This window comes from Triticum urartu, chromosome 6A, assembly GCF_056163025.1.
Source record: "Triticum urartu cultivar PI428250 chromosome 6A, HENAU_Tu73, whole genome shotgun sequence".
Classification (NCBI taxonomy): domain Eukaryota; kingdom Viridiplantae; phylum Streptophyta; class Magnoliopsida; order Poales; family Poaceae; genus Triticum; species Triticum urartu.
This window is the reverse complement of record NC_141878.1, coordinates 60,533,675-60,556,895: the sequence shown is the minus strand read 5'-3', so window position 1 is coordinate 60,556,895 and position 23,221 is coordinate 60,533,675. Positions and strand designations below refer to the sequence as shown.

The following is a 23,221-nucleotide window of genomic DNA, read 5'->3' as shown; positions in this document are numbered from 1 at the left end:
AGGCGATCTTCGAGGGCCTGACGGCGGCGGAGGAGCGGTCGCTGTTCGGGCGCGGTGGGCGCAAGCATCCGCTCCAGGTGCTGCTGTGGGCGATGGATCAGGCGGACTCGCTGGTGGGAGAAGTGGCGAGGAAGTGGGTGGCGTTCACCTCCTTCGAGACGACGAACCTCGCCCCGGCCATGAGGGAGTCGACGCTCAGATCCCACGAGGGGGTACTGGCTCTCCCCACTGCAGGATCGGCCATGGCGCCGATCGAGATCCGCGAAGACCCAGTGGCGCAAGCACCATAGGAGGAGCCGCCGCAGGTGGAGGCGCGGACCCTGAGACGCTCGGCTCGAATCGCTTCAGCTCCGACTCCGGCGATGTCGACTCCTCGTCGCTCGGCATGCCTCGCCGGAATCGATGCCTGAAGCCTCCGCTAGCCTGCAACCGCTTCTGGATGCTGGCTAGCAGAGATTCAGGTTTCGATTCTGATGAGGATGAAGATGCAGGTATTTGATGTGATTCGACTCCTTCATATGATCCCTCCTGCTATAATTATCGCATACAATTGGAGGATATTGATACACAAAGCCGTATCAGGCGTGTAAATAGGAAAATGAAGAAAAAAATGAATCAATATGAGCAGAGTTTACTTCTGAAACATGAGGGGTGTGAAGATAGAAATGAAATTGATAGGATGCATACTGATTATGGTAGTGATTTGATACATATTGATTCTCCCAGTTGGGGAAATTATCATAATGGTGAAATTGATATGGCGCTTGTTAAAATGAAGCCCAAAAATCCAAAAATTTGGGATTATACCAGATTCCCTAAATTCTTAAGTGACGTTGAACCTGATGATATTAATCCTCCCAAAAAACTTATAAATGGTTCTAAGAGGAGAGTGAACAAAATTGATAGGGAACATATTAGGATTGATATACCTGAGAATTATGTGCTAGAAGAAGGGGTTGGTGAATTTCAGAGGGAAAGAGGAATTCAGAGTGCTGAAACAGAGAACGGGGGAGACAGCAGAGGGAGAGAGTGGAGGGGGACTGGTTCTGTTAAAGTGGGCTTTAAAGACGCATGGACCAACAAGGAGCAACGTTTTGGGGGCCCAGAGGGGGGTGTGGAGGGGATGGACATATATAAAGGAGGTATCCCACCTCTCATCCCTAAACCTGATTTCCTCCATCCTCCAAACCCTAAAATATCTAAGGCGACACTGAGGAAGAAGAGATTTCTTAGGGAGAAGGAGAGATCATGGCCAATAGACAAGAAAGCTGGTGGCCCAGGCCGGGGAGAGGGACAGGCTTCGGAGGAAGAGGTAATTATTACAACAAGCCCAACAATTTCGAGAGAGGTTTTAATAGGATTGATGGGAGAGATCAAGATAATTTTGACTGGAGGAGTAGAGATGAGAATTACAGAGGAGGATCTGGGACTAACAGCAGTGGCTCTGGAGGAGAAGGGGCATCTATGAGGAGTGGCAGGGAGCTGGATGGCAAGGCTGGAAATTTTGGTTTAGGCAGAATCGGGGGGGGGGCAATAGGAAAAAGCTCATGGGGGAAGTGGAGAGACGGGATCTGGAACTGGTTTTGCAACAGTCAACCATAGTGTTCCGCAGATGGGTATTCAGAGGGGACAGATGCAGTTGGCGGGTGGTTTCCCTGTGATGAACAATACTAACTTTCCCCAGTTGGTACCAATTGGAATGGGCTTGGGTCAGTTTGGGTTTTGTGCCACAGGAGCAAATGACACAACAGTACCAATATCTTCTCTCCAACATGCCAAAACAAGAGACTTTGAAAATGCAGGGACTACAGAAGGAGGAAGGGGAGAAAGGGCCAACAAAGAAGAAAGATACGGGGAATAATACCAAGGAAATATTTTGTGTCAAATGTAAAGAGCAGGGACACTTAAAGAGCGAATGCAAAAACAAACTGTTTTGTGTGGTGTGCCAGAGGGCATCACACAATACTAAAGATTGCACAGTGCTGAAACAAGCTAAACCTGTGGCCAAATATGTGGGATATGGAGCTAGGGGATTAGGTTGCCTTCTGGTTCAAAACACCAAAGACATTGTAGCTGCTGAACATATAAACCCTATGGCTTTGGTGACTGTTCACTCTGGACAGTTGAATGAAACTACAGTTGCTTTTAGATTCTCTAAGATGTTTGAATGGGGATGGACCTGGAGAGCTAAATTTCAAAGCCCTGCAACTTTTATGATGAGATTTCCCAATAAAGCCAAATTAGTGGAACTAAAAAACTTTGGAAAATTAACTCTTCTAGGGACAGGGGCAATGGTGGAAGTTGATTTCTGGAGCCCGGATGATAAAGCCAAAGGGAAGCTACATTCTGTGTGGATAAAAATGTGGGGAGTGCCTGACAACCTGAGACATTACTTGGGAATATGTGAGATTGGGTCTGCTCTGGGACCAGTGGTTGAGGTGGATATTGAACATATACACTCTAGAGAAGAGATCAAAGTGAAGGTTGGGGTGAGAGACATACACAAGATACCAGCAGGGACTGAGATAACCACCAAAGATTTACTCTTGTATGATATACACTTTGAGTTTGACTCAGTTGCAGAACAAGGGTGGTACAAATTTGAGGAGGGAAACAAGAGGAAGATGTTTGAATATCTGGAGTTAGAACACTTTGAGACACAAAGAGAGAATGACACGCAGAAGAAGAGCAAACAAACAAACACTGGAAAAACAAATGTAAGTTTGGGGAGCCTGGGTCTGAAATAGTATGAACATGTGGTTCTGAAACCTGGGGGGAGTGGCCAAACCAATGATACTCTTGAAGAGAATAAAAAGGCAGAGAGAGCTGCAGAGATGCAAGGGAGAGAGGAGGATCTGTTGTTCAGGTTGCAAAGAGCAGATGAATTGGCTGCTAGACAGTCTGCACAGCTGATGTTGGAGGAAAAAAAGAGAAAAGAAATGGAGATCATTAGGAAAACCCTTGAAAATGAGGTGAAAAGACAGCATGAGTTGCTCCAGATTAATCTTAAAGGAGGTGAAGAAATAAAAGGGTCACAATATGGAGATAAAAACACTGCCGAGGGAGAGGAAGTGGAGAATCTTGATGAAGATATGGGGACTGAGGACAAACAAGAGGAAGAAGGAGAGATGACAGACCAGGAGCTGATGGCTCAAGCCATTGGATTGGGCTATGTGGAGCCAGTGGGTTATACAGCCAGTCAAGAGACAGATTCTTTTGAGACCAAAATTTTGAAAGTTGGGAAAGGAGATGCTGATCTTAAAGATGAAGAGGAGGAATTGAGGAGATGCATTAGGTTAAAAGGGAAAGAAGATCGCAAGATTTCAGAGCTGGCGAAAGAAAGGGCAGCAAAGAAGGATAACTATGGTAAGATGGGTGATTCTGAGAGTTTTCCAAATTCTGACAGTTTCTTTCAAAAAATTGCCGAAGGGGTTGGTGTAAATATAGAAAATACCCCTGACATAATCAAACATAATATTGAGTTGATTAAAAAAGTGGAACAAGCTAGAATTGATTTGTGGTTATCTGATTTTAATAAAGAACAAAGACAGACGGTTTTGCCTGAGGGTGATGAGATCATTGATACTGGGAAATATACCCTGGAAGATCTTTTAGATCAGGTAGAAGATGAAGATGAAGGGAGGGGGGAAGATGATGATTGGGAAATAGTTAAAGAGCTCTTTTCTTCAAAAAAAGGAAAGGGGAGACATAAAACCACCAGAGGTTCTGGGGTTAAAACTGCCTATACTATAAAAATTTTAGAATCTTCTGCTAAGAAGAAGAAAAAGAAGAAATGAGAGGTATTTTCTGGAACATGAGAGGCTTTGGGGAGATAACTAAAAAAGATTTCTCAAGGAAATGATCATGGACATGAAAGTAGATTTCCTAGGCTTACAAGAGACCATGAGACAGGAAATCTCTAGAAATGAATTACAGCAAATCTGTGCTGGAAGAGATTTTCATTGGCACTTCACCCCAGCTAGGGGGAAGTCTGGTGGATTACTTTTGGGGGTTAACTATACTACTCTTGATGTAATTTCACAAGACGAGGGGGATTATCATATTAAAATGACAGTTCAAGATAAAAAACTAGGTTTATGTGGGACCTGGTAGTAATTTATGGAGATGCTCAACCAGAGAAAAAAGCTAAATTTTTTGCTGAGCTCTCTAGAATTTTTCAGACTAGTGTCAACCCCATCTTAATTGGAGGAGACTTTAATATCATTAGAAAAGCCAGTGAAAAAACAAACCTGGCACTCGTGGACATTGGAGTTTTTTGTTTAATGCTATTCTGGAACAAGCTGGGGTTAGGGAGCTTGAAATGAACGGCGGGAAATTTACATGGAGGAACAACTTGCCTGTCCCTACCTTTGAAAAGCTAGATAGGATTCTGTGTAGTACAAAATGGGAAGAGGTATACCCCTTGACCCAAGTTACAGCTTTAACTAGGGAAAAGTCGGACCATACTCCACTCTTTTTGGATTCTGGTGATATTCAAAAATCAGACCCTCTTTTCAGATTTGAAAATGCTTGTTTTTTGAAGGAGGGGATTGATAAGATTGTGCAGGATGTTTGGAATGATAAAGATGTTTGGAATGATAAAAGTATCACTGGAGATAGTGTGGACAGATTGTTGGGGAAATTTAGAATACTTAGACCCAAATTAAAAGGGTGGAATAGAAACATGAATTCTTGGTATATTGAGCTGAAGAAAGATATTTTACTCAAATTAGATAACATTGATAAACACTGTGAGCTGAATGGGCTCACCGCTGCTGATAGGAAGGAACAAAAAGAACTCGGAGAGTAATTAGACATGCTTTTACAACAAGAGGAAGCTAAATGGAAACAGAGGGCTAAAGTTGATGAGTTACTGGAAGGAGATAGTAATACAAAATTCTTCCATGCCAAGGCAAATGGGAGACTAAGGAGAAATAGAATTAATAGGCTAGAGCAAGATGAGGGGACTGTTGAAGGTGAAAAAGATCTGATGGAATACATCATAAATTTTTATAAAACTCTGTTTGGGCATCCTGATAACTCTACTATTTCCTTAAACATTGAAAATCCACAGATGATTCAAGACCAATACAGAAACATGTTGGTTGGGGGATTTACAATGGAAGAAATTAAGAATGTGGTATTTAAAATGGCACATAATAAATCTCCTGGACCAGATGGGTTCACAACTGAATTTTATCAACATTATTGGGATCTGGTTAAGCATGATATTAAAGCTTTGCTAGACGATTTTGCTATCAGGAAAATTGATATTAGTAGATTGAATTATGGTATTATTACTTTGGTTCCAAAAAAAAGATGCCAATATGATACAAAACTTTAGACCTATCTGTTTATTGAATGTTTGTTTCAAAATCATTACAAAAGTCCTGATGAACAGACTAAACCTGGTAGCAGCTAATGTTATTTCTCCTATTCAGACTGCCTTTATAAAAGGCATATACATAATGGAGGGGGTTTTGATTCTTCATGAAGCGTTAAACAGTATAAAAAAGAAAAAACAAGGTGCCTTGTTGTTAAAAATAGATTTTGAGAAAGCATATGATAAAATTAAGTGGTCTTTTCTTTTCCAGATGCTCAATATGAAAGGCTTCCTAGATAAATGGATATACTGGGTTATGGAAACCATTAGAGGTGGGAAGGTGTGTGTGAAGGTTAATGAAAACTTAGGAAAATATTTCCCTACTCATAAAGGGTTGAGACATGGGGATTCTCTGTCACCCCTTAATTTTGATCTGGCAGCTGATGCCTTGGCCATCATGCTGGATAATGCTAGAAAAATGGGATTGTTAAAGGGGTTTTGGAGGAATATGTGGTAGATGGAATTAACATGCTGCAATATGTAGATGATATCATTTTCCTTCTACAAGATGACATAGATAGTGCTCAAAATCTTAAATATATACTATGCCTCTTTGAGCAAATGTCTGGCTTGAAAATTAATTTTCAGAAAAGTGAACTTTTCTTCTTTGGGAGGCTGAAAATAAAAAAAGATGAATACACTAAGATATTCACGTGCCTTGTGGGGGTTTTACCTATGAAATATTTAGGGCTACCAGTTGATAAAAGGAGAATCAGAAATAAACACTGGAAACCCACTGAGAACAAGATGGAAAAAAGTGTGAAACCTGGCAAGGGAGGCTTCTTGCTAGTGCTAGGAGGGTCACACTAATTCAATCTTCTCTGACAGGCATCCCTTATTTCATGATGTCCTTTTATGGAATACCTGTAGGGGTTGAAAAATGCATGGATTTTTTCAGAGCTAGATTACTGTGGCAGGAAGAAGATAAGAAGAAAAAAAATATCATTTGGTTAAATGGTCTGAGGTTTGCAGACCTAAAGACATGGGGGGTTTGGGGATTCATAATCTAGCACTGATGAATAAAGCTCTATTGAGCAAGTGGTGGTGGAAAATTTATAACACGAACGGACTATGGCAAGATATTATGCTGAAAAAATACTGAGAAAATAAAGCTATTGGGAATATTATTGCTAGATAGGGAGACTCTCAATTTTGGAAAGAGTTATTAAAACATAGAGATCATTTTGCCTCTCTATGTAAATTTAACATAGGAAATGGGGAAAACACCGGATTCTGGGAAGATTGGTGGATTGGTTCAGCACCTTTATGCAAACAATTCCCTAGATTATATGATATCTGATTTGATAAAAATAAAACAGTTAAAGAGGTTATTAGGGGGGATTGACAATATACAGTTTAGGAGAACACTAATGGGGTATTCGAGAGAGTTGTGGGAACATATAAAAGAGGCTGCCAATTCGGTGGTGTTAACAGATGAAAAAGATAAGGTGAAGTGGACTCTGACAAAAAAAGGGATTTACACAGTGAAATCCTTCTATAGACATTTGATAGAAAATGGGATCAAATACCCACACTTATATATGTGGAAGATTAAAATACCACCTAGAGTTAAGGTGTTCATGTGGTTAGCTCTTAGAAAAAGCATCCTCACTAAAGATAACTTGTTACGCAGGGGCTGGAAAGGAGATGATAAATGTCCATTCTGTGGAAGAAAAGAAAACATCAATCATCTGTTTTTGACTTGTTCGGTAGCTAGGCTTCTGTGGATTATTTTGAAATGTGCTTTCAATCTCAAAGATATACCAGACGATTTGGATCTGGTGATGAGGGGCTGGGCTAAAACTTTTGGAAAAGAGGAAAGGGGTTTAGTTTGGATAGGTATTTCTGCTATTTATTGGACTATTTGGAAATTGAGAAACAATGTGATTTTTGATAATAACAGGGTAAATGATCCCTGTGTGCCTGTCAACTTGTTACTTAAAAACTTACATGATTGGAATCTCTTGCAGAAAAACCCCGTAAGAAATAAAATGATGGAGGCTGGACTAAAGCAGATCGGTGTGGTGGTTGAAGAAGTGTTTCAAGCAGCTCATGGGTGGCGACTGGCGACTAGAAGGATCATGGGGTGAAAAGCTTCAAGGGTCTTCTGGATTCGGTGACGCTGCGAAGAACTCTACTGCCTCAATCCTTCCCACTGTTTTTTCTGCTTTTGTCTTTGTCCTTCAGAGAAGACTAGTGTGTTGAGACTGTTTCCGTTATCGCTGTTTAGCTGCTGTTCTAAAGACTTTTTAAACTCTGTAATGCTGGTGCTGGGACCGGTTTTGAGCCCAGGCCTTAGGTCTCCCCCTTGGGAAGCTCTGTACTTTTTGAGGACCTGTGGGCAGGGCAAGGGATGGCTTCCCTCCTACCTCAAAGCAGTGCTGACAGGGGCCAGGGGGAGACAGCTTAGTTTCTTTGCTTTTATTTTCTGCTAGTTGTAAGACTTGGTGATTTCTATTAATGGAAATCGGAGAGGAGATCTCTCTTTTATAAAGAAAAATGTTTGTTTATAGACGAAAATATGTTCATTTAAAATACCAGATGCGATACATCATCACTAATACTTTCACGTTGCATATGCTTGAAATTGTATATATAAATAGTTTTTTTCTATAAACTCGGTCGAAGTTTACTTAGTTTGGCTTAAAAAAATATATACACGCTACATTATGGAACTGGGGGAGTAGTAATTTTCTTGTCGTCACGATGTGTTTCCTTCCAACTCGATGTCTTGCATCTTTTGAGTTAAAAAGAAAACGGAAAAGTCGGATGAATCATGTAGTGTGAGTAAACTTAATCTAATGTCCCGTTGAAAATAAGAAGATAATTGGCAAATTTTCATGTGTTTCTCCTTCGTGGAATGACAAGTATCATACGACATGTAGATCTAAGGAGTCCAGTGGAAAACGTAATCCAACTAAGGAGTCTAGATAGATCTTCGTTCTAACTCTACACTAGTGCAGTGGAGCGGGAGGTGATCAGGAAGAGAGGAATGCATTGGCAGTTGGCGAGCAAGTGTGCTACAATTGGTTTTTTTTTAGACAAACTCGTGAAACTTTTATTCAACCGTCACAATGTTTACAGGGACGAACAAAAGATCGCCGGGATGGCCTAACCAGACATGGCGGCCGGTCCCCAACGTTAAAGCATGCTTCGCGAGGTTGTGAGTCTCAAAGTTCGAGGATCTAAATTCATGGCTAAAAGAACAAGATGAGAAAAACGAGCTCTATCCGTTATTTCCGTTATTTCATGTACCACTGCTTCATATGCTGCTGTCGTTCCTCCTTTGATCGCTTCCACCGCTGTCGATGCAGTCCGAGGCGATGAAAACTTTCTGCTCGTACAAGTCCTCAGCAAGCGCCAGCGCCTCCCTGGTAGCTAGAACTTCAAGCACCTCCGGGTCCTCTATGTTGTTGAAGACAACTGTCGAGGCCCCCAAATACACACCCGATGCATCGCGGCAAACGGCTCCCACAGCCCCCCTTCCACCAGCACGCGGCACAGCCGCATCAACATTAATCTTAACATGATCATTCGGTGGTGGCTGCCAAGCAGTAGGGCGAGCCCTTGGAGTTGTTGGTGACCTGACAACAGGTTTCTGTATATGCTTCAAATCAGCCAAGTAGCTAGTGACAAAACCATGAGTAGCGAATGGAGTTTTGTAAATTCCTTCATGGATTATCTTTCTCCTCGCTGCCCAAATCGCCCATAGTGTGACAATCATGGTAGTGAATTCCTCATGAGGAAGCGATTCGCTCATTAGAAAGAGCCATCTCTTTGCATGTTCATCTCTTTGCATACACATATGCTGCACCATATCCTCATTTGATAGAGCCCACACGCACCGGGCGTAGTTACAGTCAAGAAGAGAATGGCGCCAATTGTCATCTGCTCTGCATAACGCACACACATGCGATGATGACATGTTTCGACGATGCAGAACATCACTGGTAGGAAGTGAGTGACGAGCCAGCCTCCATGTGAATATTTTCAGTTTTGAAGGAACTTGCAATCCCCAAATAGATGACCATCCTTTGGATTCTCCGCTGGACATATCCTGGGCCTCATCTAGCCAGTCCTCCCTTCCCATCTTCATCTTATGGATCAATTTGTAAGCTGATTTTACTGAGAAACGGCCCCTCAGGTCGCCCGACCATGTCCAAAAGTCGTCCACTTGTCTAGTACAGAGGGGGATCTTCATGAGAGAAGTCCTAGGGAAGTGGGTGTTGGGCGTGAAGTGACGTAAGTGTTGGCCTACTCCGATACGATTTATAATCGGGTTGTGCTGCCACGACACGACCCGTTTTTTTATCGGCCCAATAGACCAAATATAGGCCCAACACGACTTAATAGGTTGAATCCTATGTGGGCGAGCAGGCTAAAGGTGCCGTCAGGCCGGCCAGTTTACTAAGGGGGGTCGTGCTTTGGCTAGAGAGTGCAGCACACGGACCAGCACGACACCACCCACGTGTATCAAGCGTGCCATGGTGGGTCGTGCCATGCCTGGCCCGTTTGGTCTAGGCCGAGGCGTGCCGTGCTGTGGGCTGGCACATTGGACACCCTTGCTCCTACATACATGGTTAAAAAGGGGTATTAGAGAAGGGAAGATGATTTGTAACACCCAGGTGCTTCACTCTCCTATATGACCATTTAGTTCAAAAAATACCAGGAAATTTTAAAAAAAATCTAGGGTTTTGGGATATGAAACCTGGGATGCCCAATCTACTTTCGTGTGAAATTTCGTGAAAAAATACCAGGAATCGTATCCATGGCAAAAAGAAGGCAAAACATTCCTATGCATAGAAAAAATTGTTTTGATGGATTTTAGTTCGAGCTGTATTTTCTTCGCCACGAATACATGTCTTGGTATTTTTCTATGAAACTTCATAGAGGAGTAGATTGGGTACTCAAGTTTGAGATCCCAAGATTTAAGTTTTTTTTAATATTCCTAGTACTTCTAAAAATTATTTTCATATGGGGGTGGACACCCAGGTGCTCTTGCGTATTTCCCATTAGAGAAGTCCTTTTTATGCCACTAAAATGGCTTTTTTTTGAAGGTAAGCAAATAGCTTTATTACGAAACATTCAGGGCAAGATCGCCCATAACAGAGTCAGCAACACTTGCTGGAATTACATGATCCGCAAATAAAACCTCTCCCATTGGGAGAGTCATGCCTAATTGCCATATGGTGAGCTGCCATGTTGGACTCTCGTTTGCAATGAGCAAACACACATGAAGAGAACCATAGCCGGGATTGCACCTTGATATCCTCAATCGCCGCTGCGTACCGCGAGCAATCTGGAGTACGTCTGTTCAGAGCCTGTGCAAGCATTTGGGCATCCATCTCCACTGCCAGCCGAATCACTCCCAACTCCGCCGCAAGTTCAAGAGCTTGTTCCAGCGCTCTCAGCTCAGCACCGAAGGCATCAACAACATTGTCAATACGGCCAGCCCGCGCTGCCACCACCTCGCCTGCATTAGTCCTTACAACCACGCCCCAGGCTCCCAGCAATTCATCCTCCTGAAAAGCCCCGTCGACGTTGAATTTGAGAATATCCGGTGGTGGAGGGGTCCATCGGACCGTGCTCTTTGGTGGGGGTGGTGGTTTGCAGAAACACCCCTCATACTCTGCAGCCGTGCATGCAGCCCTCACGACAAACTGCGCGTGGTCCATCGGCTTCTCTCCCTCTTGAACCTTGTTGCGCTGAGACCACCATTGCCACCACATGACGATGATAGCTATTCGATCCTTCTCTGGTATTTGCCAGAGGCAATCCAGGGTGTTGTCCGCGCTATCACATTCCGTGAGTCTCAATCTCACAGGTTCAAGATCGAGGCCCCGCCTTACCTGCTTTATCTCGTGGCACTCCACAAACAGGTGCTTAGCGGATTCATCCCTCGCATTGCACATGAAGCATTTGTGATTCTCGATCGCCATACCCCTCCGACACAAAATGTCCTTTGTGGCCAGTGTGTTGTGCGCTAGACGCCACACAAAATGTTTGACCTTCCCCGGGCACGCTCTGTCCCATAATCTTTTCCATTTTGCCTCCCCTCCTCCCTCCAGGTTACCATCGGCCAGTGCAAGCCCAGGTTCGGACAGAGCCCGCTTCAGCTTATACGCTTGCTTAACTGAGAACACACCTTTAGGATCGAAATGCCATGCTAGAAAGTCACCGGCTCCGTCCCTTAGTGGCATTTGGAGGATCAGTTTGGCATCCTCTTCCCAGAATGTCTCATTAACCAGGTCCACATCCCAGTTGCCAGATGTTGGGTCAATGAGCTCAGCGACTCTTGTCAGTAGGTTTGCCCCGCGAGGAGTGATGACTCGCCTAGACCAAGCACGGGGGATCCATGGATCATCCCAGATGTGGATGCTATGCCCGTCCCCAACCCGCCAGATCATTCCTTGCTTAACAACATCAATGCCGTATGTGATACTGCGCCAGGCATATGACATGTTTGAGGTCGGTACCACATCCAGTATAGAGCAGTCTGGGTAGTACTTTGCCTTCATAAGCTGCGCACACAGACTCTCCGGTTGCTCTATCAGACGCCAAACCTGTCGGGCCAGCATAGCAATGTTGAAGTCATGTATGTCCTGAAACCCCAGGCCTCCCCTTCCCTTCGACCGTGTGAGCCTCTGCCAACTAATCCAATGGATCTTGTTGTCTTTATCTTGGTGCCTCCACCAGTATCTGGCAATCATAGAACTGAGCTCTTCGCAGAACGATTTTGTGAGGTAGAAAACTGACATTGCAAAGGTTGGAATCGCTTGTGCAACTCCTTTAACGAGAATTTCCTTTCCTTGCCTAGACAAGGTCCTCTCATTCCAGCCCTGCATATGACTCCAAATCCAGTCCTTAAGATAAGCAAAAGCCTTGCGCTTGGATCGTCCAATGTACACCGGCAGCCCCAGATATTTCTCATTGTATGCTTCACTTTGTATGCCCAGCGCCCCTTTTACTGTTGGGGAACGTAGTAATTTCAAAAAATTTCCTACGCACACGCAAGATCATGGTGATGCTGGTGATGCATAGCAACGAGAGGGGAGAGTGTGATCTACGTACCCTTGTAGATCGACAACGGAAGCGTTTGGTTGATGTAGTCGTACGTCTCCACGGCCCGACCGATCAAGCACCGAAACTACGACACCTCCGAGTTTTAGCACACGTTCAGCTCGATGACGATCCCCGGACTCCGATCCAGCAAAGTGTCGGGGAAGAGTTCCGTCAGCACGACGGCGTGGTGACGATCTTGATGTACTACTGTCGCAGGGCTTCGCCTAAGCACCGCTACAATATTATCGAGGACTATGGTGGCAGGGGGCGCCGCACACGGCTAAGAATATGATCACGTGGATCAACTTGTGTGTCTCTGGGGTGCCCCTGCCTCCATATATAAAGGCTCAAGGGGGGGTGCGGCCGGCCTAGAGGTGGCGCGCCAGGAGGAGTCCTACTCCCTCTGGGAGTAGGATTCCCCCCCAATCCTAGTTGGAATAGGATTCGCGGAGGGGGGAAAAGAGAAAGGGGGGCCGGCCCCCTCTCCTTGTCCTATTCGGACCAAGGGAGGGGAGGGGCGCGCGGCCCATCTCAGGATGCCTCTTCTCTTTTCCACTAAGGCCCATATAGCTCCCGGGGGGTTCCGGTAACCTCCCGGTACTCCGGTAAAATCCCGATTTCACCCGGAACACTTCCGATATCCAAACATAGGCTTCCAATATATCAATCTTTATGTCTCGACCATTTCGAGACTCCTCGTCATGTCCGTGATCACATCCGGGACTCCGAACAACCTTCGGTACATCAAAACGTATAAACTCATAATATAACTGTCATCGAAACCTTAAGCGTGCGGACCCTACGGGTTCGAGAACAATGTAGACATGACCGAGACATGTCTCCGGTCAATAACCAATAGCGGGACCTGGATGCTCATATTGGCTCCTACATATTCTACGAAGATCTTTATCGGTTAGACCGCATAACAACATACGTTGTTCCCTTTGTCATCGGTATGTTACTTGCCCGAGATTCGATCGTCGGTATCCAATACCTAGTTCAATCTCGTTACCGGCAAGTCTCTTTACTCGTTCCGTAATACATCATCTCGCAACTAACTCATTAGTTGCATTGCTTGCAAGGCTTAAGTGATGTGCATTACCGAGAGGGCCCAGAGATACCTCTCCGATGATTGGAGTGACAAATCCTAATCTCGAAATACGTCAACCCAACATGTACCTTTGGAGACACCTGTAGAGCACATTTATAATCACCCAATTACGTTGTGACGTTTGGTAGCACACAAAGTGTTCCTCCGGCACACGGGAGTTACATAATCTCATAGTCATAGGAACATGTATAAGTCATGAAGAAAGCAATAGCAACATACTAAATGATCGGGTGCTAAGCTAATGGAATGGGTCATGTCAATTAGATCATTCAACTAATGATGTGATCCCGTTTAATCCAATGACAACTCTTTGTCCATGGTTAGGAAACATAACCATTTTTGATTAACGAGCTAGTCAAGTAGAGGCATACTAGTGACACTCTGTTTGTCTATGTATTCACACATGTATTATGTTTCCGGTTAATACAATTCTAGCGTGAATAATAAACTTTTATCATGATATAAGGAAATAAATAATAACTTTATTATTGCCTCTAGGGCATATTTCCTTCAGTCTCCCACTTGCACTAGAGTCAATAATCTAGATTACACAGTAATGATTCTAACACCCATGGAGCTTTGGTGCTGATCATGTTTTGCTCGTGGAAGAGGCTTAGTCAACGGGTCTGCTACATTCAGCTCCATATGTATCTTGCAAATCTCTATGTCTCCCACCTGGACTAGATCCCGGATGGAATTGAAGCGTCTCTTGGTGTGTTTGGTTCTCTTGTGAAATCTGGATTCCTTTGCCAAGGCAATTGCACCAGTATTGTCACAAAAGATTTTCATTGGACCCGATGCACTAGGTATGACACCTAGATCGGATATGAACTCCTTCATCCAGACTCCTTCGTTTGCTGCTTCCGAAGCAGCTATGTACTCCGCTTCACATGTAGATCCCGCCACGACGCTTTGTTTAAAACTGCACCAACTGACAGCTCCACCGTTTAATGTAAACACGTATCCGGTTTGCGATTTAGAATCATCCGGATCAGTGTCAAAGCTTGCATCAACGTAACCGTTTACGATGAGCTCTTTGTCACCTCCATATACGAGAAACATATCCTTAGTCCTTTTCAGGTATTTCAGGATGTTCTTGACCGCTGTCCAGTGATCCACTCCTGGATTACTTTGGTACCTCCCTGTTTGACTTATAGCAAGGCACACATCAGGTCTGGTACACAGCATTGCATACATGATAGAGCCTATGGCTGAAGCATGGGGAACATCTTTCATTTTCTCTCTATCTTTTGCAGTGGTCGGGCATTGAGTCTGACTCAACTTCACACCTTGTAACACAGGCAAGAACCCTTTCTTTGCTTGATCCATTTTGAACTTCTTCAAAATCTTGTCAAAGTATGTGCTTTGTGAAAGTCCAATTAAGCGTCTTGATCTATCTCTATAGATCTTTATGCCTAATATGTAAGCAGCTTCTCTGAGGTCTTTCATTGAAAAACTCTTATTCAAGTATCCCTTTATGCTATCCAGAAATTCTATATCATTTCCAATCATTAATATGTCATCCACATATAATATCAGAAATGCTACAGAGCTCCCACTCACTTTCTTGTAAATACAGGCTTCTCCGAAAGTCCGTATAAAACCAAATGCTTTGATCACACTATCAAAGCGTTTATTCCAACTCCGAGAGGCTTGCACCAGTCCATAAATGGATCGCTGGAGCTTGCACACTTTGTTAGCTCCCTTTGGATCGACAAAACCTTCCGGTTGCATCATATACAACTCTTCTTCCAGAAATCCATTCAGGAATGCAGTTTTGACATCCATCTGCCAAATTTCATAATCATAAAATGCGGCAATTGCTAACATGATTCGGACAGACTTAAGCATTGCTACGGGTGAGAAGGTCTCATCGTAGTCAACCCCTTGAACTTGTCGAAAACCTTTTGTGACAAGTCGAGCTTTGTAGACAGTAATATTACCGTCAGCGTCAGTCTTCTTCTTGAAGATCCATTTATTCTCAATTGCTTGCCGATCATCGGGCAAGTCAACCAAAGTCCATACTTTGTTCTCATACATGGATCCCATCTCAGATTTCATGGTTTCAAGCCATTTTGCGGAATCTGGGCTCACCATTGCTTCTTCATAGTTCGTAGGTTCATCATGATCTAGCAGCATGATTTCCAGAACAGGATTACCGTACCACTCTGGCGCGGATCTCACTCTGGTTGATCTACGAGGTTCAGTAGTATCTTGTCCTGAAGTTTCATGATCATTATCATTAGCTTCCTCACTAATTGGTGTAGGTGTCGCAGAAACAGTTTTCTGTGATGTACTACTTTCCAATAAGGGAGCAGGTACAGTTACCTCATCAAGTTCTACTTTCCTCCCACTCACATCTTTCGAGAGAAACTCCTTCTCTAGAAAGTTTCCGAATTTAGCAACAAAAGTCTTGCCTTCGGATCTGTGATAGAAGGTGTATCCAATAGTTTCCTTTGGATATCCTATGAAGACACATTTCTCCGATTTGGGTTCGAGCTTATCAGGTTGAAGCTTTTTCACATAAGCATCGCAGCCCCAAACTTTCAGAAACGACAACTTTGGTTTCTTGCCAAACCATAGTTCATAAGGCGTCGTCTCAACGGATTTTGATGGTGCCCTATTTAACGTGAATGCGGCTGTCTCTAAAGCATAACCCCAAAACGATAGCGGTAAATCAGTAAGAGACATCATAGATCGCACTCTAGTAAAGTACGATTATGACGTTCGGATACACCATTACGCTGTGGTGTTCCGGGTGGCGTGAGTTGCGAAACTATTTCGCATTGTTTCAAATGTACACCAAACTCGTAACTCAAATATTCTCCTCCACGATCAGATCGTAGAAACTTTATTTTCTTGTTACGATGATTTTCAACTTCACTCTGAAATTCTTTGAACTTTTCAAATGGTTCAGACTTATGTTTCATTAAGTAGATATACCCATATCTGCTTAAGTCATCTGTGAAGGTGAGAAAATAACGATATCCGCCACGAGCCTCAATATTCATCGGACCACATACATCTGTATGTATGATTTCCAACAAATCTGTTGCTCTCTCCATAGTACCGGAGAACGGTGTTTTAGTCATCTTGCCCATGAGTCACGGTTCGCAAGTACCAAGTGATTCATAATCAAGTGGTTCCAAAAGTCCATCAGTATGGAGTTTCTTCATGCGCTTTACACCGATATGACCTAAACGGCAGTGCCACAAATAAGTTGCACCATCATTATCAACTCTGCATCTTTTGGCTTCAACATTATGAATATGTGTGTCACTACTATCGAGATTCAATAAGAATAGACCACTCTTCAAGGGTGCATGACCATAAAAGATATTACTCATATAAATAGAACAACCATTATTCTCTGATTTAAATGAATAACCGTCTCGCATTAAACAAGATCCAGATATAATGTTCATGCTCAACGCTGGCACCAAATAACAATTATTTAGGTCTAATATTAATCCCGAAGGTAGATGTAGAGGTAGCGTGCCGACCGCGATCACATCGACTTTGGAACCGTTCCCCACGCGCATCGTCACCTCGTCCTTAGCCAATCTTCACTTAATCTGTAGTCCCTATTTCGAGTTGCAAATATTAGCAACATAACCAGTATCAAATACCCAGGTGCTATTGCGAGCATTAGTAAGGTACACATCAATAACATGTATATCACATATACCTTTGTTCACCTTGCCATCCTTCTTATCCGCCAAATACTTGGGGCAGTTCCGCTTCCAGTGACCAGTCTGCTTTCAGTAGAAGCACTCAGATTCAGGCTTAGGTCCAGACTTGGGTTTCTTCTCTTGAGCAGCAATTTGCTTGTTGTTCTTCTTGAAGTTCCCCTTCTTCTTCCCTTTGCCCTTTTTCTTGAAACTAGTGGTCTTGTTGACCACCAACACTTGATGCTCCTTTTTGATTTCTACCTCCGCAGCTTTCAGCATTGCAAAGAGCTCGGGAATAGTCTTATTCATCCCTTGCATATTATAGTTCATCACGAAGCTCTTGTAGCTTGGTGGCAGTGATTGGAGAATTCTGTCAATGACGCAATCATCTGGAAGATTAACTCCCATCTGAATCAAGTGATTATTATACCCAGACATTTTGAGTATATGCTCACTGACAGAACTGTTCTCCTCCATCTTGCAGCTATAGAACTTATTGGAGACTTCATATCTCTCAATCCGGGCATTTGCTTGAAATATTAACTTCAACTCCTGGAACATCTCATATACTCCATGACATTCAAAACATCGTTGAAGTCCCGATTCTAAGCCGTAAAGCATGGCACACTGAACTATCGAGTAGTCATCAGCTTTGCTCTGCCAGACGTTCATAACATCTGGTGTTCCTCCAGCAGCAGGCCTGGCACCCAGCGGTGCTTCCAGGACGTAATTCTTCTGTGCAGCAATGAGGATAATCCTCAAGTTACGGACCCAGTCCGTGTAATTGCTACCATCATGTTTCAACTTTGCTTTCTCAAGGAACGCACTAAAATTCAACGGAACAATAGCACGGGCCATCTATCTACAATCAAACATACATAAGCAAGATACTATCAGGTACTAAGTTCATGATAAATTTAAGTTCAGTTAATCAAATTACTTAAAGAACTCCCACTTAGATAGACATCCCTCTAATCCTCTAAGTGATCACGTGATCCAAATCAACTAAACCATGTCCGATCATCACGTGAGATGGAGTAGTTTCATTGGTGAACATCACTATGTTGATTATATCTACTATATGATTCACGCTCGACCTTCGGTCTCAGTGTTCCGAGGCCATATCTGCATATGCTAGGCTTGTCAAGTTTAACCTGAGTATTCTGCATGTGCAAAACTGGCTTGCACGAAGAACTTTCGCAACGGTGCATACTCAGGGAGAACACTTCTTGATAATTTAGTGAGAGATCATCTTATAATGCTACCGTCAATCAAAGCAAGATAAGATGCATAAAAGATAAACATCACATGCAATCAATATAAGTGATATGATATGGCCATCATCATCTTGTGCCTGTGATCTCCATCTCCGAAGCACCGTCATGATCACCATCGTCACCGGCGCGACACCTTGATCTCCATGGTAGCATCGTTGTCGTCTCGCCAATCTTATGCTTCCACGACTATCGCTACCGCTTAGTGATAAAGGAAAGCATTACAGCGCGATTGCATTGCATACAATAAAGCGACAACCATATGGCTCCTGCCAGTTGCCGATAACTCGGTTACAAAACATGATCATCTCATACAATAAAATTCAGCATCATGTATTGACCATATCACATCACAACATGCCCTGCAAAAACAAGTTAGACGTCCTCTACTTTGTTGTTGCAAGTTTTACGTGGCTGCTACGGGCTTAAGCAAGAACCAATCTTACCTACGCATCAAAACCACAACGATAGTTTGTCAAGTTGGTGCTATTTTAACCTTCGCAAGGACCGGGCATAGCCACACTCGGTTCAACTAAAGTTGGAGAAACTGTCACCCGCAAGCCACCTATGTGCAAAGCACGTCGGGAGAACCGGTCTCGCGTAAGCGTACGCGTAATGTCGGTCCGGGCCGCTTCATCCAACAATACCGTCGAACCAAAGTATGACATGCTGGTAAGCAGTATGACTTATATCGCCCACAACTCAATTGTGTTCTACTCGTGCATATAACATCAACACATAAAACCTGGCTCTGATACCACTGTTGGGGAACGTAGTAATTTCAAAAAATTTCCTACGCACACGCAAGATCATGGTGATGCATAGCAACGAGAGGGGAGAGTGTGATCTACGTACCCTTGTAGATCGACAACGGAAGCGTTTGGTTGATGTAGTCGTACGTCTCCACGGCCCGACCGATCAAGCACCGAAACTACGGCACCTCCGAGTTTTAGCACACGTTCAGCTCGATGACGATCCTCGGACTCCGATCCAGCAAAGTGTCGCGGAAGAGTTCCGTCAGCACGACGGTGTGGTGACGATCTTGATGTACTACTGTCGCAGGGCTTCGCCTAAGCACCGCTACAATATTATCGAGGACTATGGTGGCAGGGGGCGCCGCACACGGCTAAGAATATGATCACGTGGATCAACTTGTGTGTCTCCGGGGTGCCCCTGCCTCCGTATATAAAGGCTCAAGGGGGGTGCGGTCGGCCGAGGAGAGGCGCGCCAGGAGGAGTCCTACTCCCTCCGGGAGTAGGACTCCCCCCCCCAATCCTAGTTGGAATAGGATTCGCGGAGGGGGGAAAAGAGAAAGGGGGGCCGGCCCCCTCTCCTTGTCCTATTCGGACCAAGGGAGGGGAGGAGCGCGCGGCCCATCTCAGGATGCCTCTTCTCTTTTCCACTAAGGCCCACTAAGGCCCATATAGCTCCCGGGGGGTTCCGGTAACCTCCCGGTACTCCGGTAAAATCCCGATTTCACCCGGAACACTTCCGATATCCAAACATAGGCTTCCAATATATCAATCTTTATGTCTCGACCATTTCGAGACTCCTCGTCATGTCCGTGATCACATCCGGGACTCCGAACAACCTTCGGTACATCAAAACGTATAAACTCATAATATAACTGTCAGCGAAACCTTAAGCATGCGGACCCTACGGGTTCGAGAACAATGTAGACATGACCGAGACATGTCTCCGGTCAATAACCAATAGCGGGACCTGGATGCCCATATTGGCTCCTACATATTCTACGAAGATCTTTATCGGTCAGACCGCATAACAACATACGTTGTTCCCTTTGTCATCGGTATGTTACTTGCCCGAGATTCGATCGTCGGTATCCAATACCTAGTTCAATCTCGTTACCGGCAAGTCTCTTTACTCGTTCCGTAATACATCATCTCGCAACTAACTCATTAGTTGCATTGCTTGCAAGGCTTAAGTGATGTGCATTACCGAGAGGGCCCAGAGATACCTCTCCGACGATCGGAGTGACAAATCCTAATCTCGAAATACGTCAACCCAACATGTACCTTTGGAGACACCTGTAGAGCACCTTTATAATCACCCAGTTACGTTGTGACGTTTGGTAGCACACAACGTGTTCCTCCGGCACACGGGAGTTACATATTCTCATAGTCATAGGAACATGTATAAGTCATGAAGAAAGCAATAGCAACATACTAAACGATCGGGTGCTAAGCTAATGGAATGTGTCATGTCAATCAGATCATTCAACTAATGATGTGATCCCGTTTAATCAAATGACAACTCTTTGTCCATTATTAGGAAACATAACCATCTTTGATTAACGAGCTAGTCAAGTAGAGGCATACTAGTGACACTCTGTTTGTCTATGTATTCACACATGTATTATGTTTCCGGTTAATACAATTCTAGCATGAATAGTAAACTTTTATCATGATATAAGGAAATAAATAATAACTTTATTATTGCCTCTAGGGCATATTTCCTTCATTTACATTTAACTTAGTTTGCTCGGAGCAGTTTTTGCTAAACATCACCGCAGACTTCTCATGGTTGACGCATTGCCCCGAGCACCTCTCATAAACCTTAAGGATGCGTTGGAGTTCCAAAGCTTCCTCCGTCCGCACACGCATGAGCAGCACCGAATCATCGGCGAAGAACAAGTGCGAGATAGCAGGCGCCCCTGGACAAATTCGTATGCCCCCAAAGTTGCCTCTCTGCTGGGCCTCCTTCAGCAAAGCCGACAGCCCCTCAGCACAAATCGCAAAGAGATAGGGCGAACTTGGATCGCCCTGCCGGAGCCCTCTCGATGGTGCAAACTGTTGGGATAACTCGCCATTAATCTTAATGCCGTACCGCATTGAAACTACACACTTCATTACCAGCTTCACCCAGTTATGCGCGAATCCAAGCTTATGCATCATAGCTTCCAAGAAAGCCCACTCAACCCGGTCATAGGCTTTGCTCATGTCCACCTTTACCGCTGCAAACTCTTCTTTCCCAGTCCGTTTGTTCATCAAGAAGTGAGAAATCTCATAGGCCATGAGGATATTGTCCGTTATCAGCCTTCCAGGTACAAACGCACTTTGGTTGTCTGAGATGATCTTCGGCAGAATAAGCTTGAGTCGGTTGGCCACCACTTTTGAGACAATTTTGTACAAAACATTACACAAGCTGATAGGACGGAGATCCTTAATCCTCGAGGGGGTTTTCACCTTGGGTATTAGCACAACATGGGTATCATTCCATCCCTCCGGCATACCACCCCCCTCGAATACACGCCGCACCTCCTCGATTATGTTCTTGCCCATCAACAACCAGTATTTTTTGAAGACCAGTGCAGGCATACCATCCGGTCCCGGTGCTTTGAGGTCACCAATCTGATCAAGTGCCGATTTGATTTCCATATCCGAGTACGCAGCCGTGAGGGTATCATTCATGGCACCTGTAACTTTCACCGGCACCGCCCGGAGCAGCTCATCATATTGGCCAATGCCATTCGAGGTGAAGAGATCCTAAAAATAAGACATGACATAGTTAGTTAAACCCCTTCCTTCCTCCACCACCACCACCCCATCCTCCCTTCTAAGTCTCCTAATTCTATTGGCCTTCCTCCGTGCCGAGGCATATCTGAAGAAAAACTTAGTGTTCCTATCTCCCTCCTTTAGCCACCACACATGAGCCCGCTGTCTCCACTTAATGTCCACTACTTCCTCCAAATGATCCACCAAGCAACGCAACCGCACCTCCTCCGCAACCTTTTCAGGTGTAATACCCTTCTTCCTACAGTTCTCCAGCTCCCGCTTGGCATCCTTTAACTTTTTCTCCGAATCACCCACAACATCCTTACTCCATCTTGAAAGATCTCGAGCCACTCCATTCAACGCCACAGCCACATCCACAGCTCCGCCTTCTCTTACTCTCCTCCACACCTCCTCCACCACTAAATCGCACCCTTCCTCCTTTAGCCACTTGGCCTCAAACCGAAATCCACTACCACCCCCCTTCTCCTGTCCCCCATATCCACCGTATCAACCACCACTGGCCGGTGATCAGAGTGTTGGGGCAGCTCATTTCGAACACGGAACTCCGGGAATTTGGAGCACCACTCCATATTAGCAGTAGCGCGATCGAGCCAGCCACATATGTATCCATCAGCATTCGTACAATTATTCCACCATGTGATTACATCACCTTCATATCCCAGGTCGCTCAATTTGCACCCATCTAACGCCTCCTTGAACAAGTTCATGCAGCTCTCTGATCGATCCGCACCTCCCCTCTTCTCCTCATTTGATATAATCTCATTGAAGTCCCCCAGACATAACCACGGCCTATTCTCCTGATGTTGTTGGTTCAGCAGATGCAACGTCCTCCAGGTTTCCTTCTTCCTTCCCCATTGCGACTCTCCATACACCCCCGTTATTCTCCAAACAGATCCGTCTTCCTCCGTTATGTCAGCATCAATATGCCTCCTTCCCAAAGAACGCAAGGAGAGATTCACTCCTCTTCTCCAGAAAATAGCCACACCCCGACTCCTTCCCTCTGAGTCCTTCGCACACATGTTCACCAAACCAAGCTTCCACCTAAATTGCTCCAACTCCTTCTCTAACAGCTTTGTTTCGCACAGAAATAAAACATCGGGATCCTTCGCCCTCTTGAGATCCAAGAGGCCACGAACTGTCGGGCCGTTCCCGAGTCCCCGGCAGTTCCAGCTCACTATCCTCAT

The 23,221-nt window shown here is 44.5% G+C and overlaps 1 protein-coding gene across 1 annotated transcript; it reads right to left on the bottom strand.

The window, feature by feature from the left end:
• Nucleotides 1-8,645: 8,645 nt before the first annotated feature.
• Nucleotides 8,646-23,221, bottom strand: LOC147963923 (uncharacterized). The gene is made up of 5 exons (XM_087529761.1): nucleotides 22,682-23,221; nucleotides 22,239-22,502; nucleotides 20,988-22,007; nucleotides 10,628-12,222; nucleotides 8,646-9,009 (listed from the first exon to the last, which is right to left on the bottom strand). Exons 1-5 carry the CDS (start codon nucleotides 23,219-23,221, stop codon nucleotides 8,646-8,648), a joined length of 3,783 nt encoding a protein of 1,260 aa, XP_087385887.1.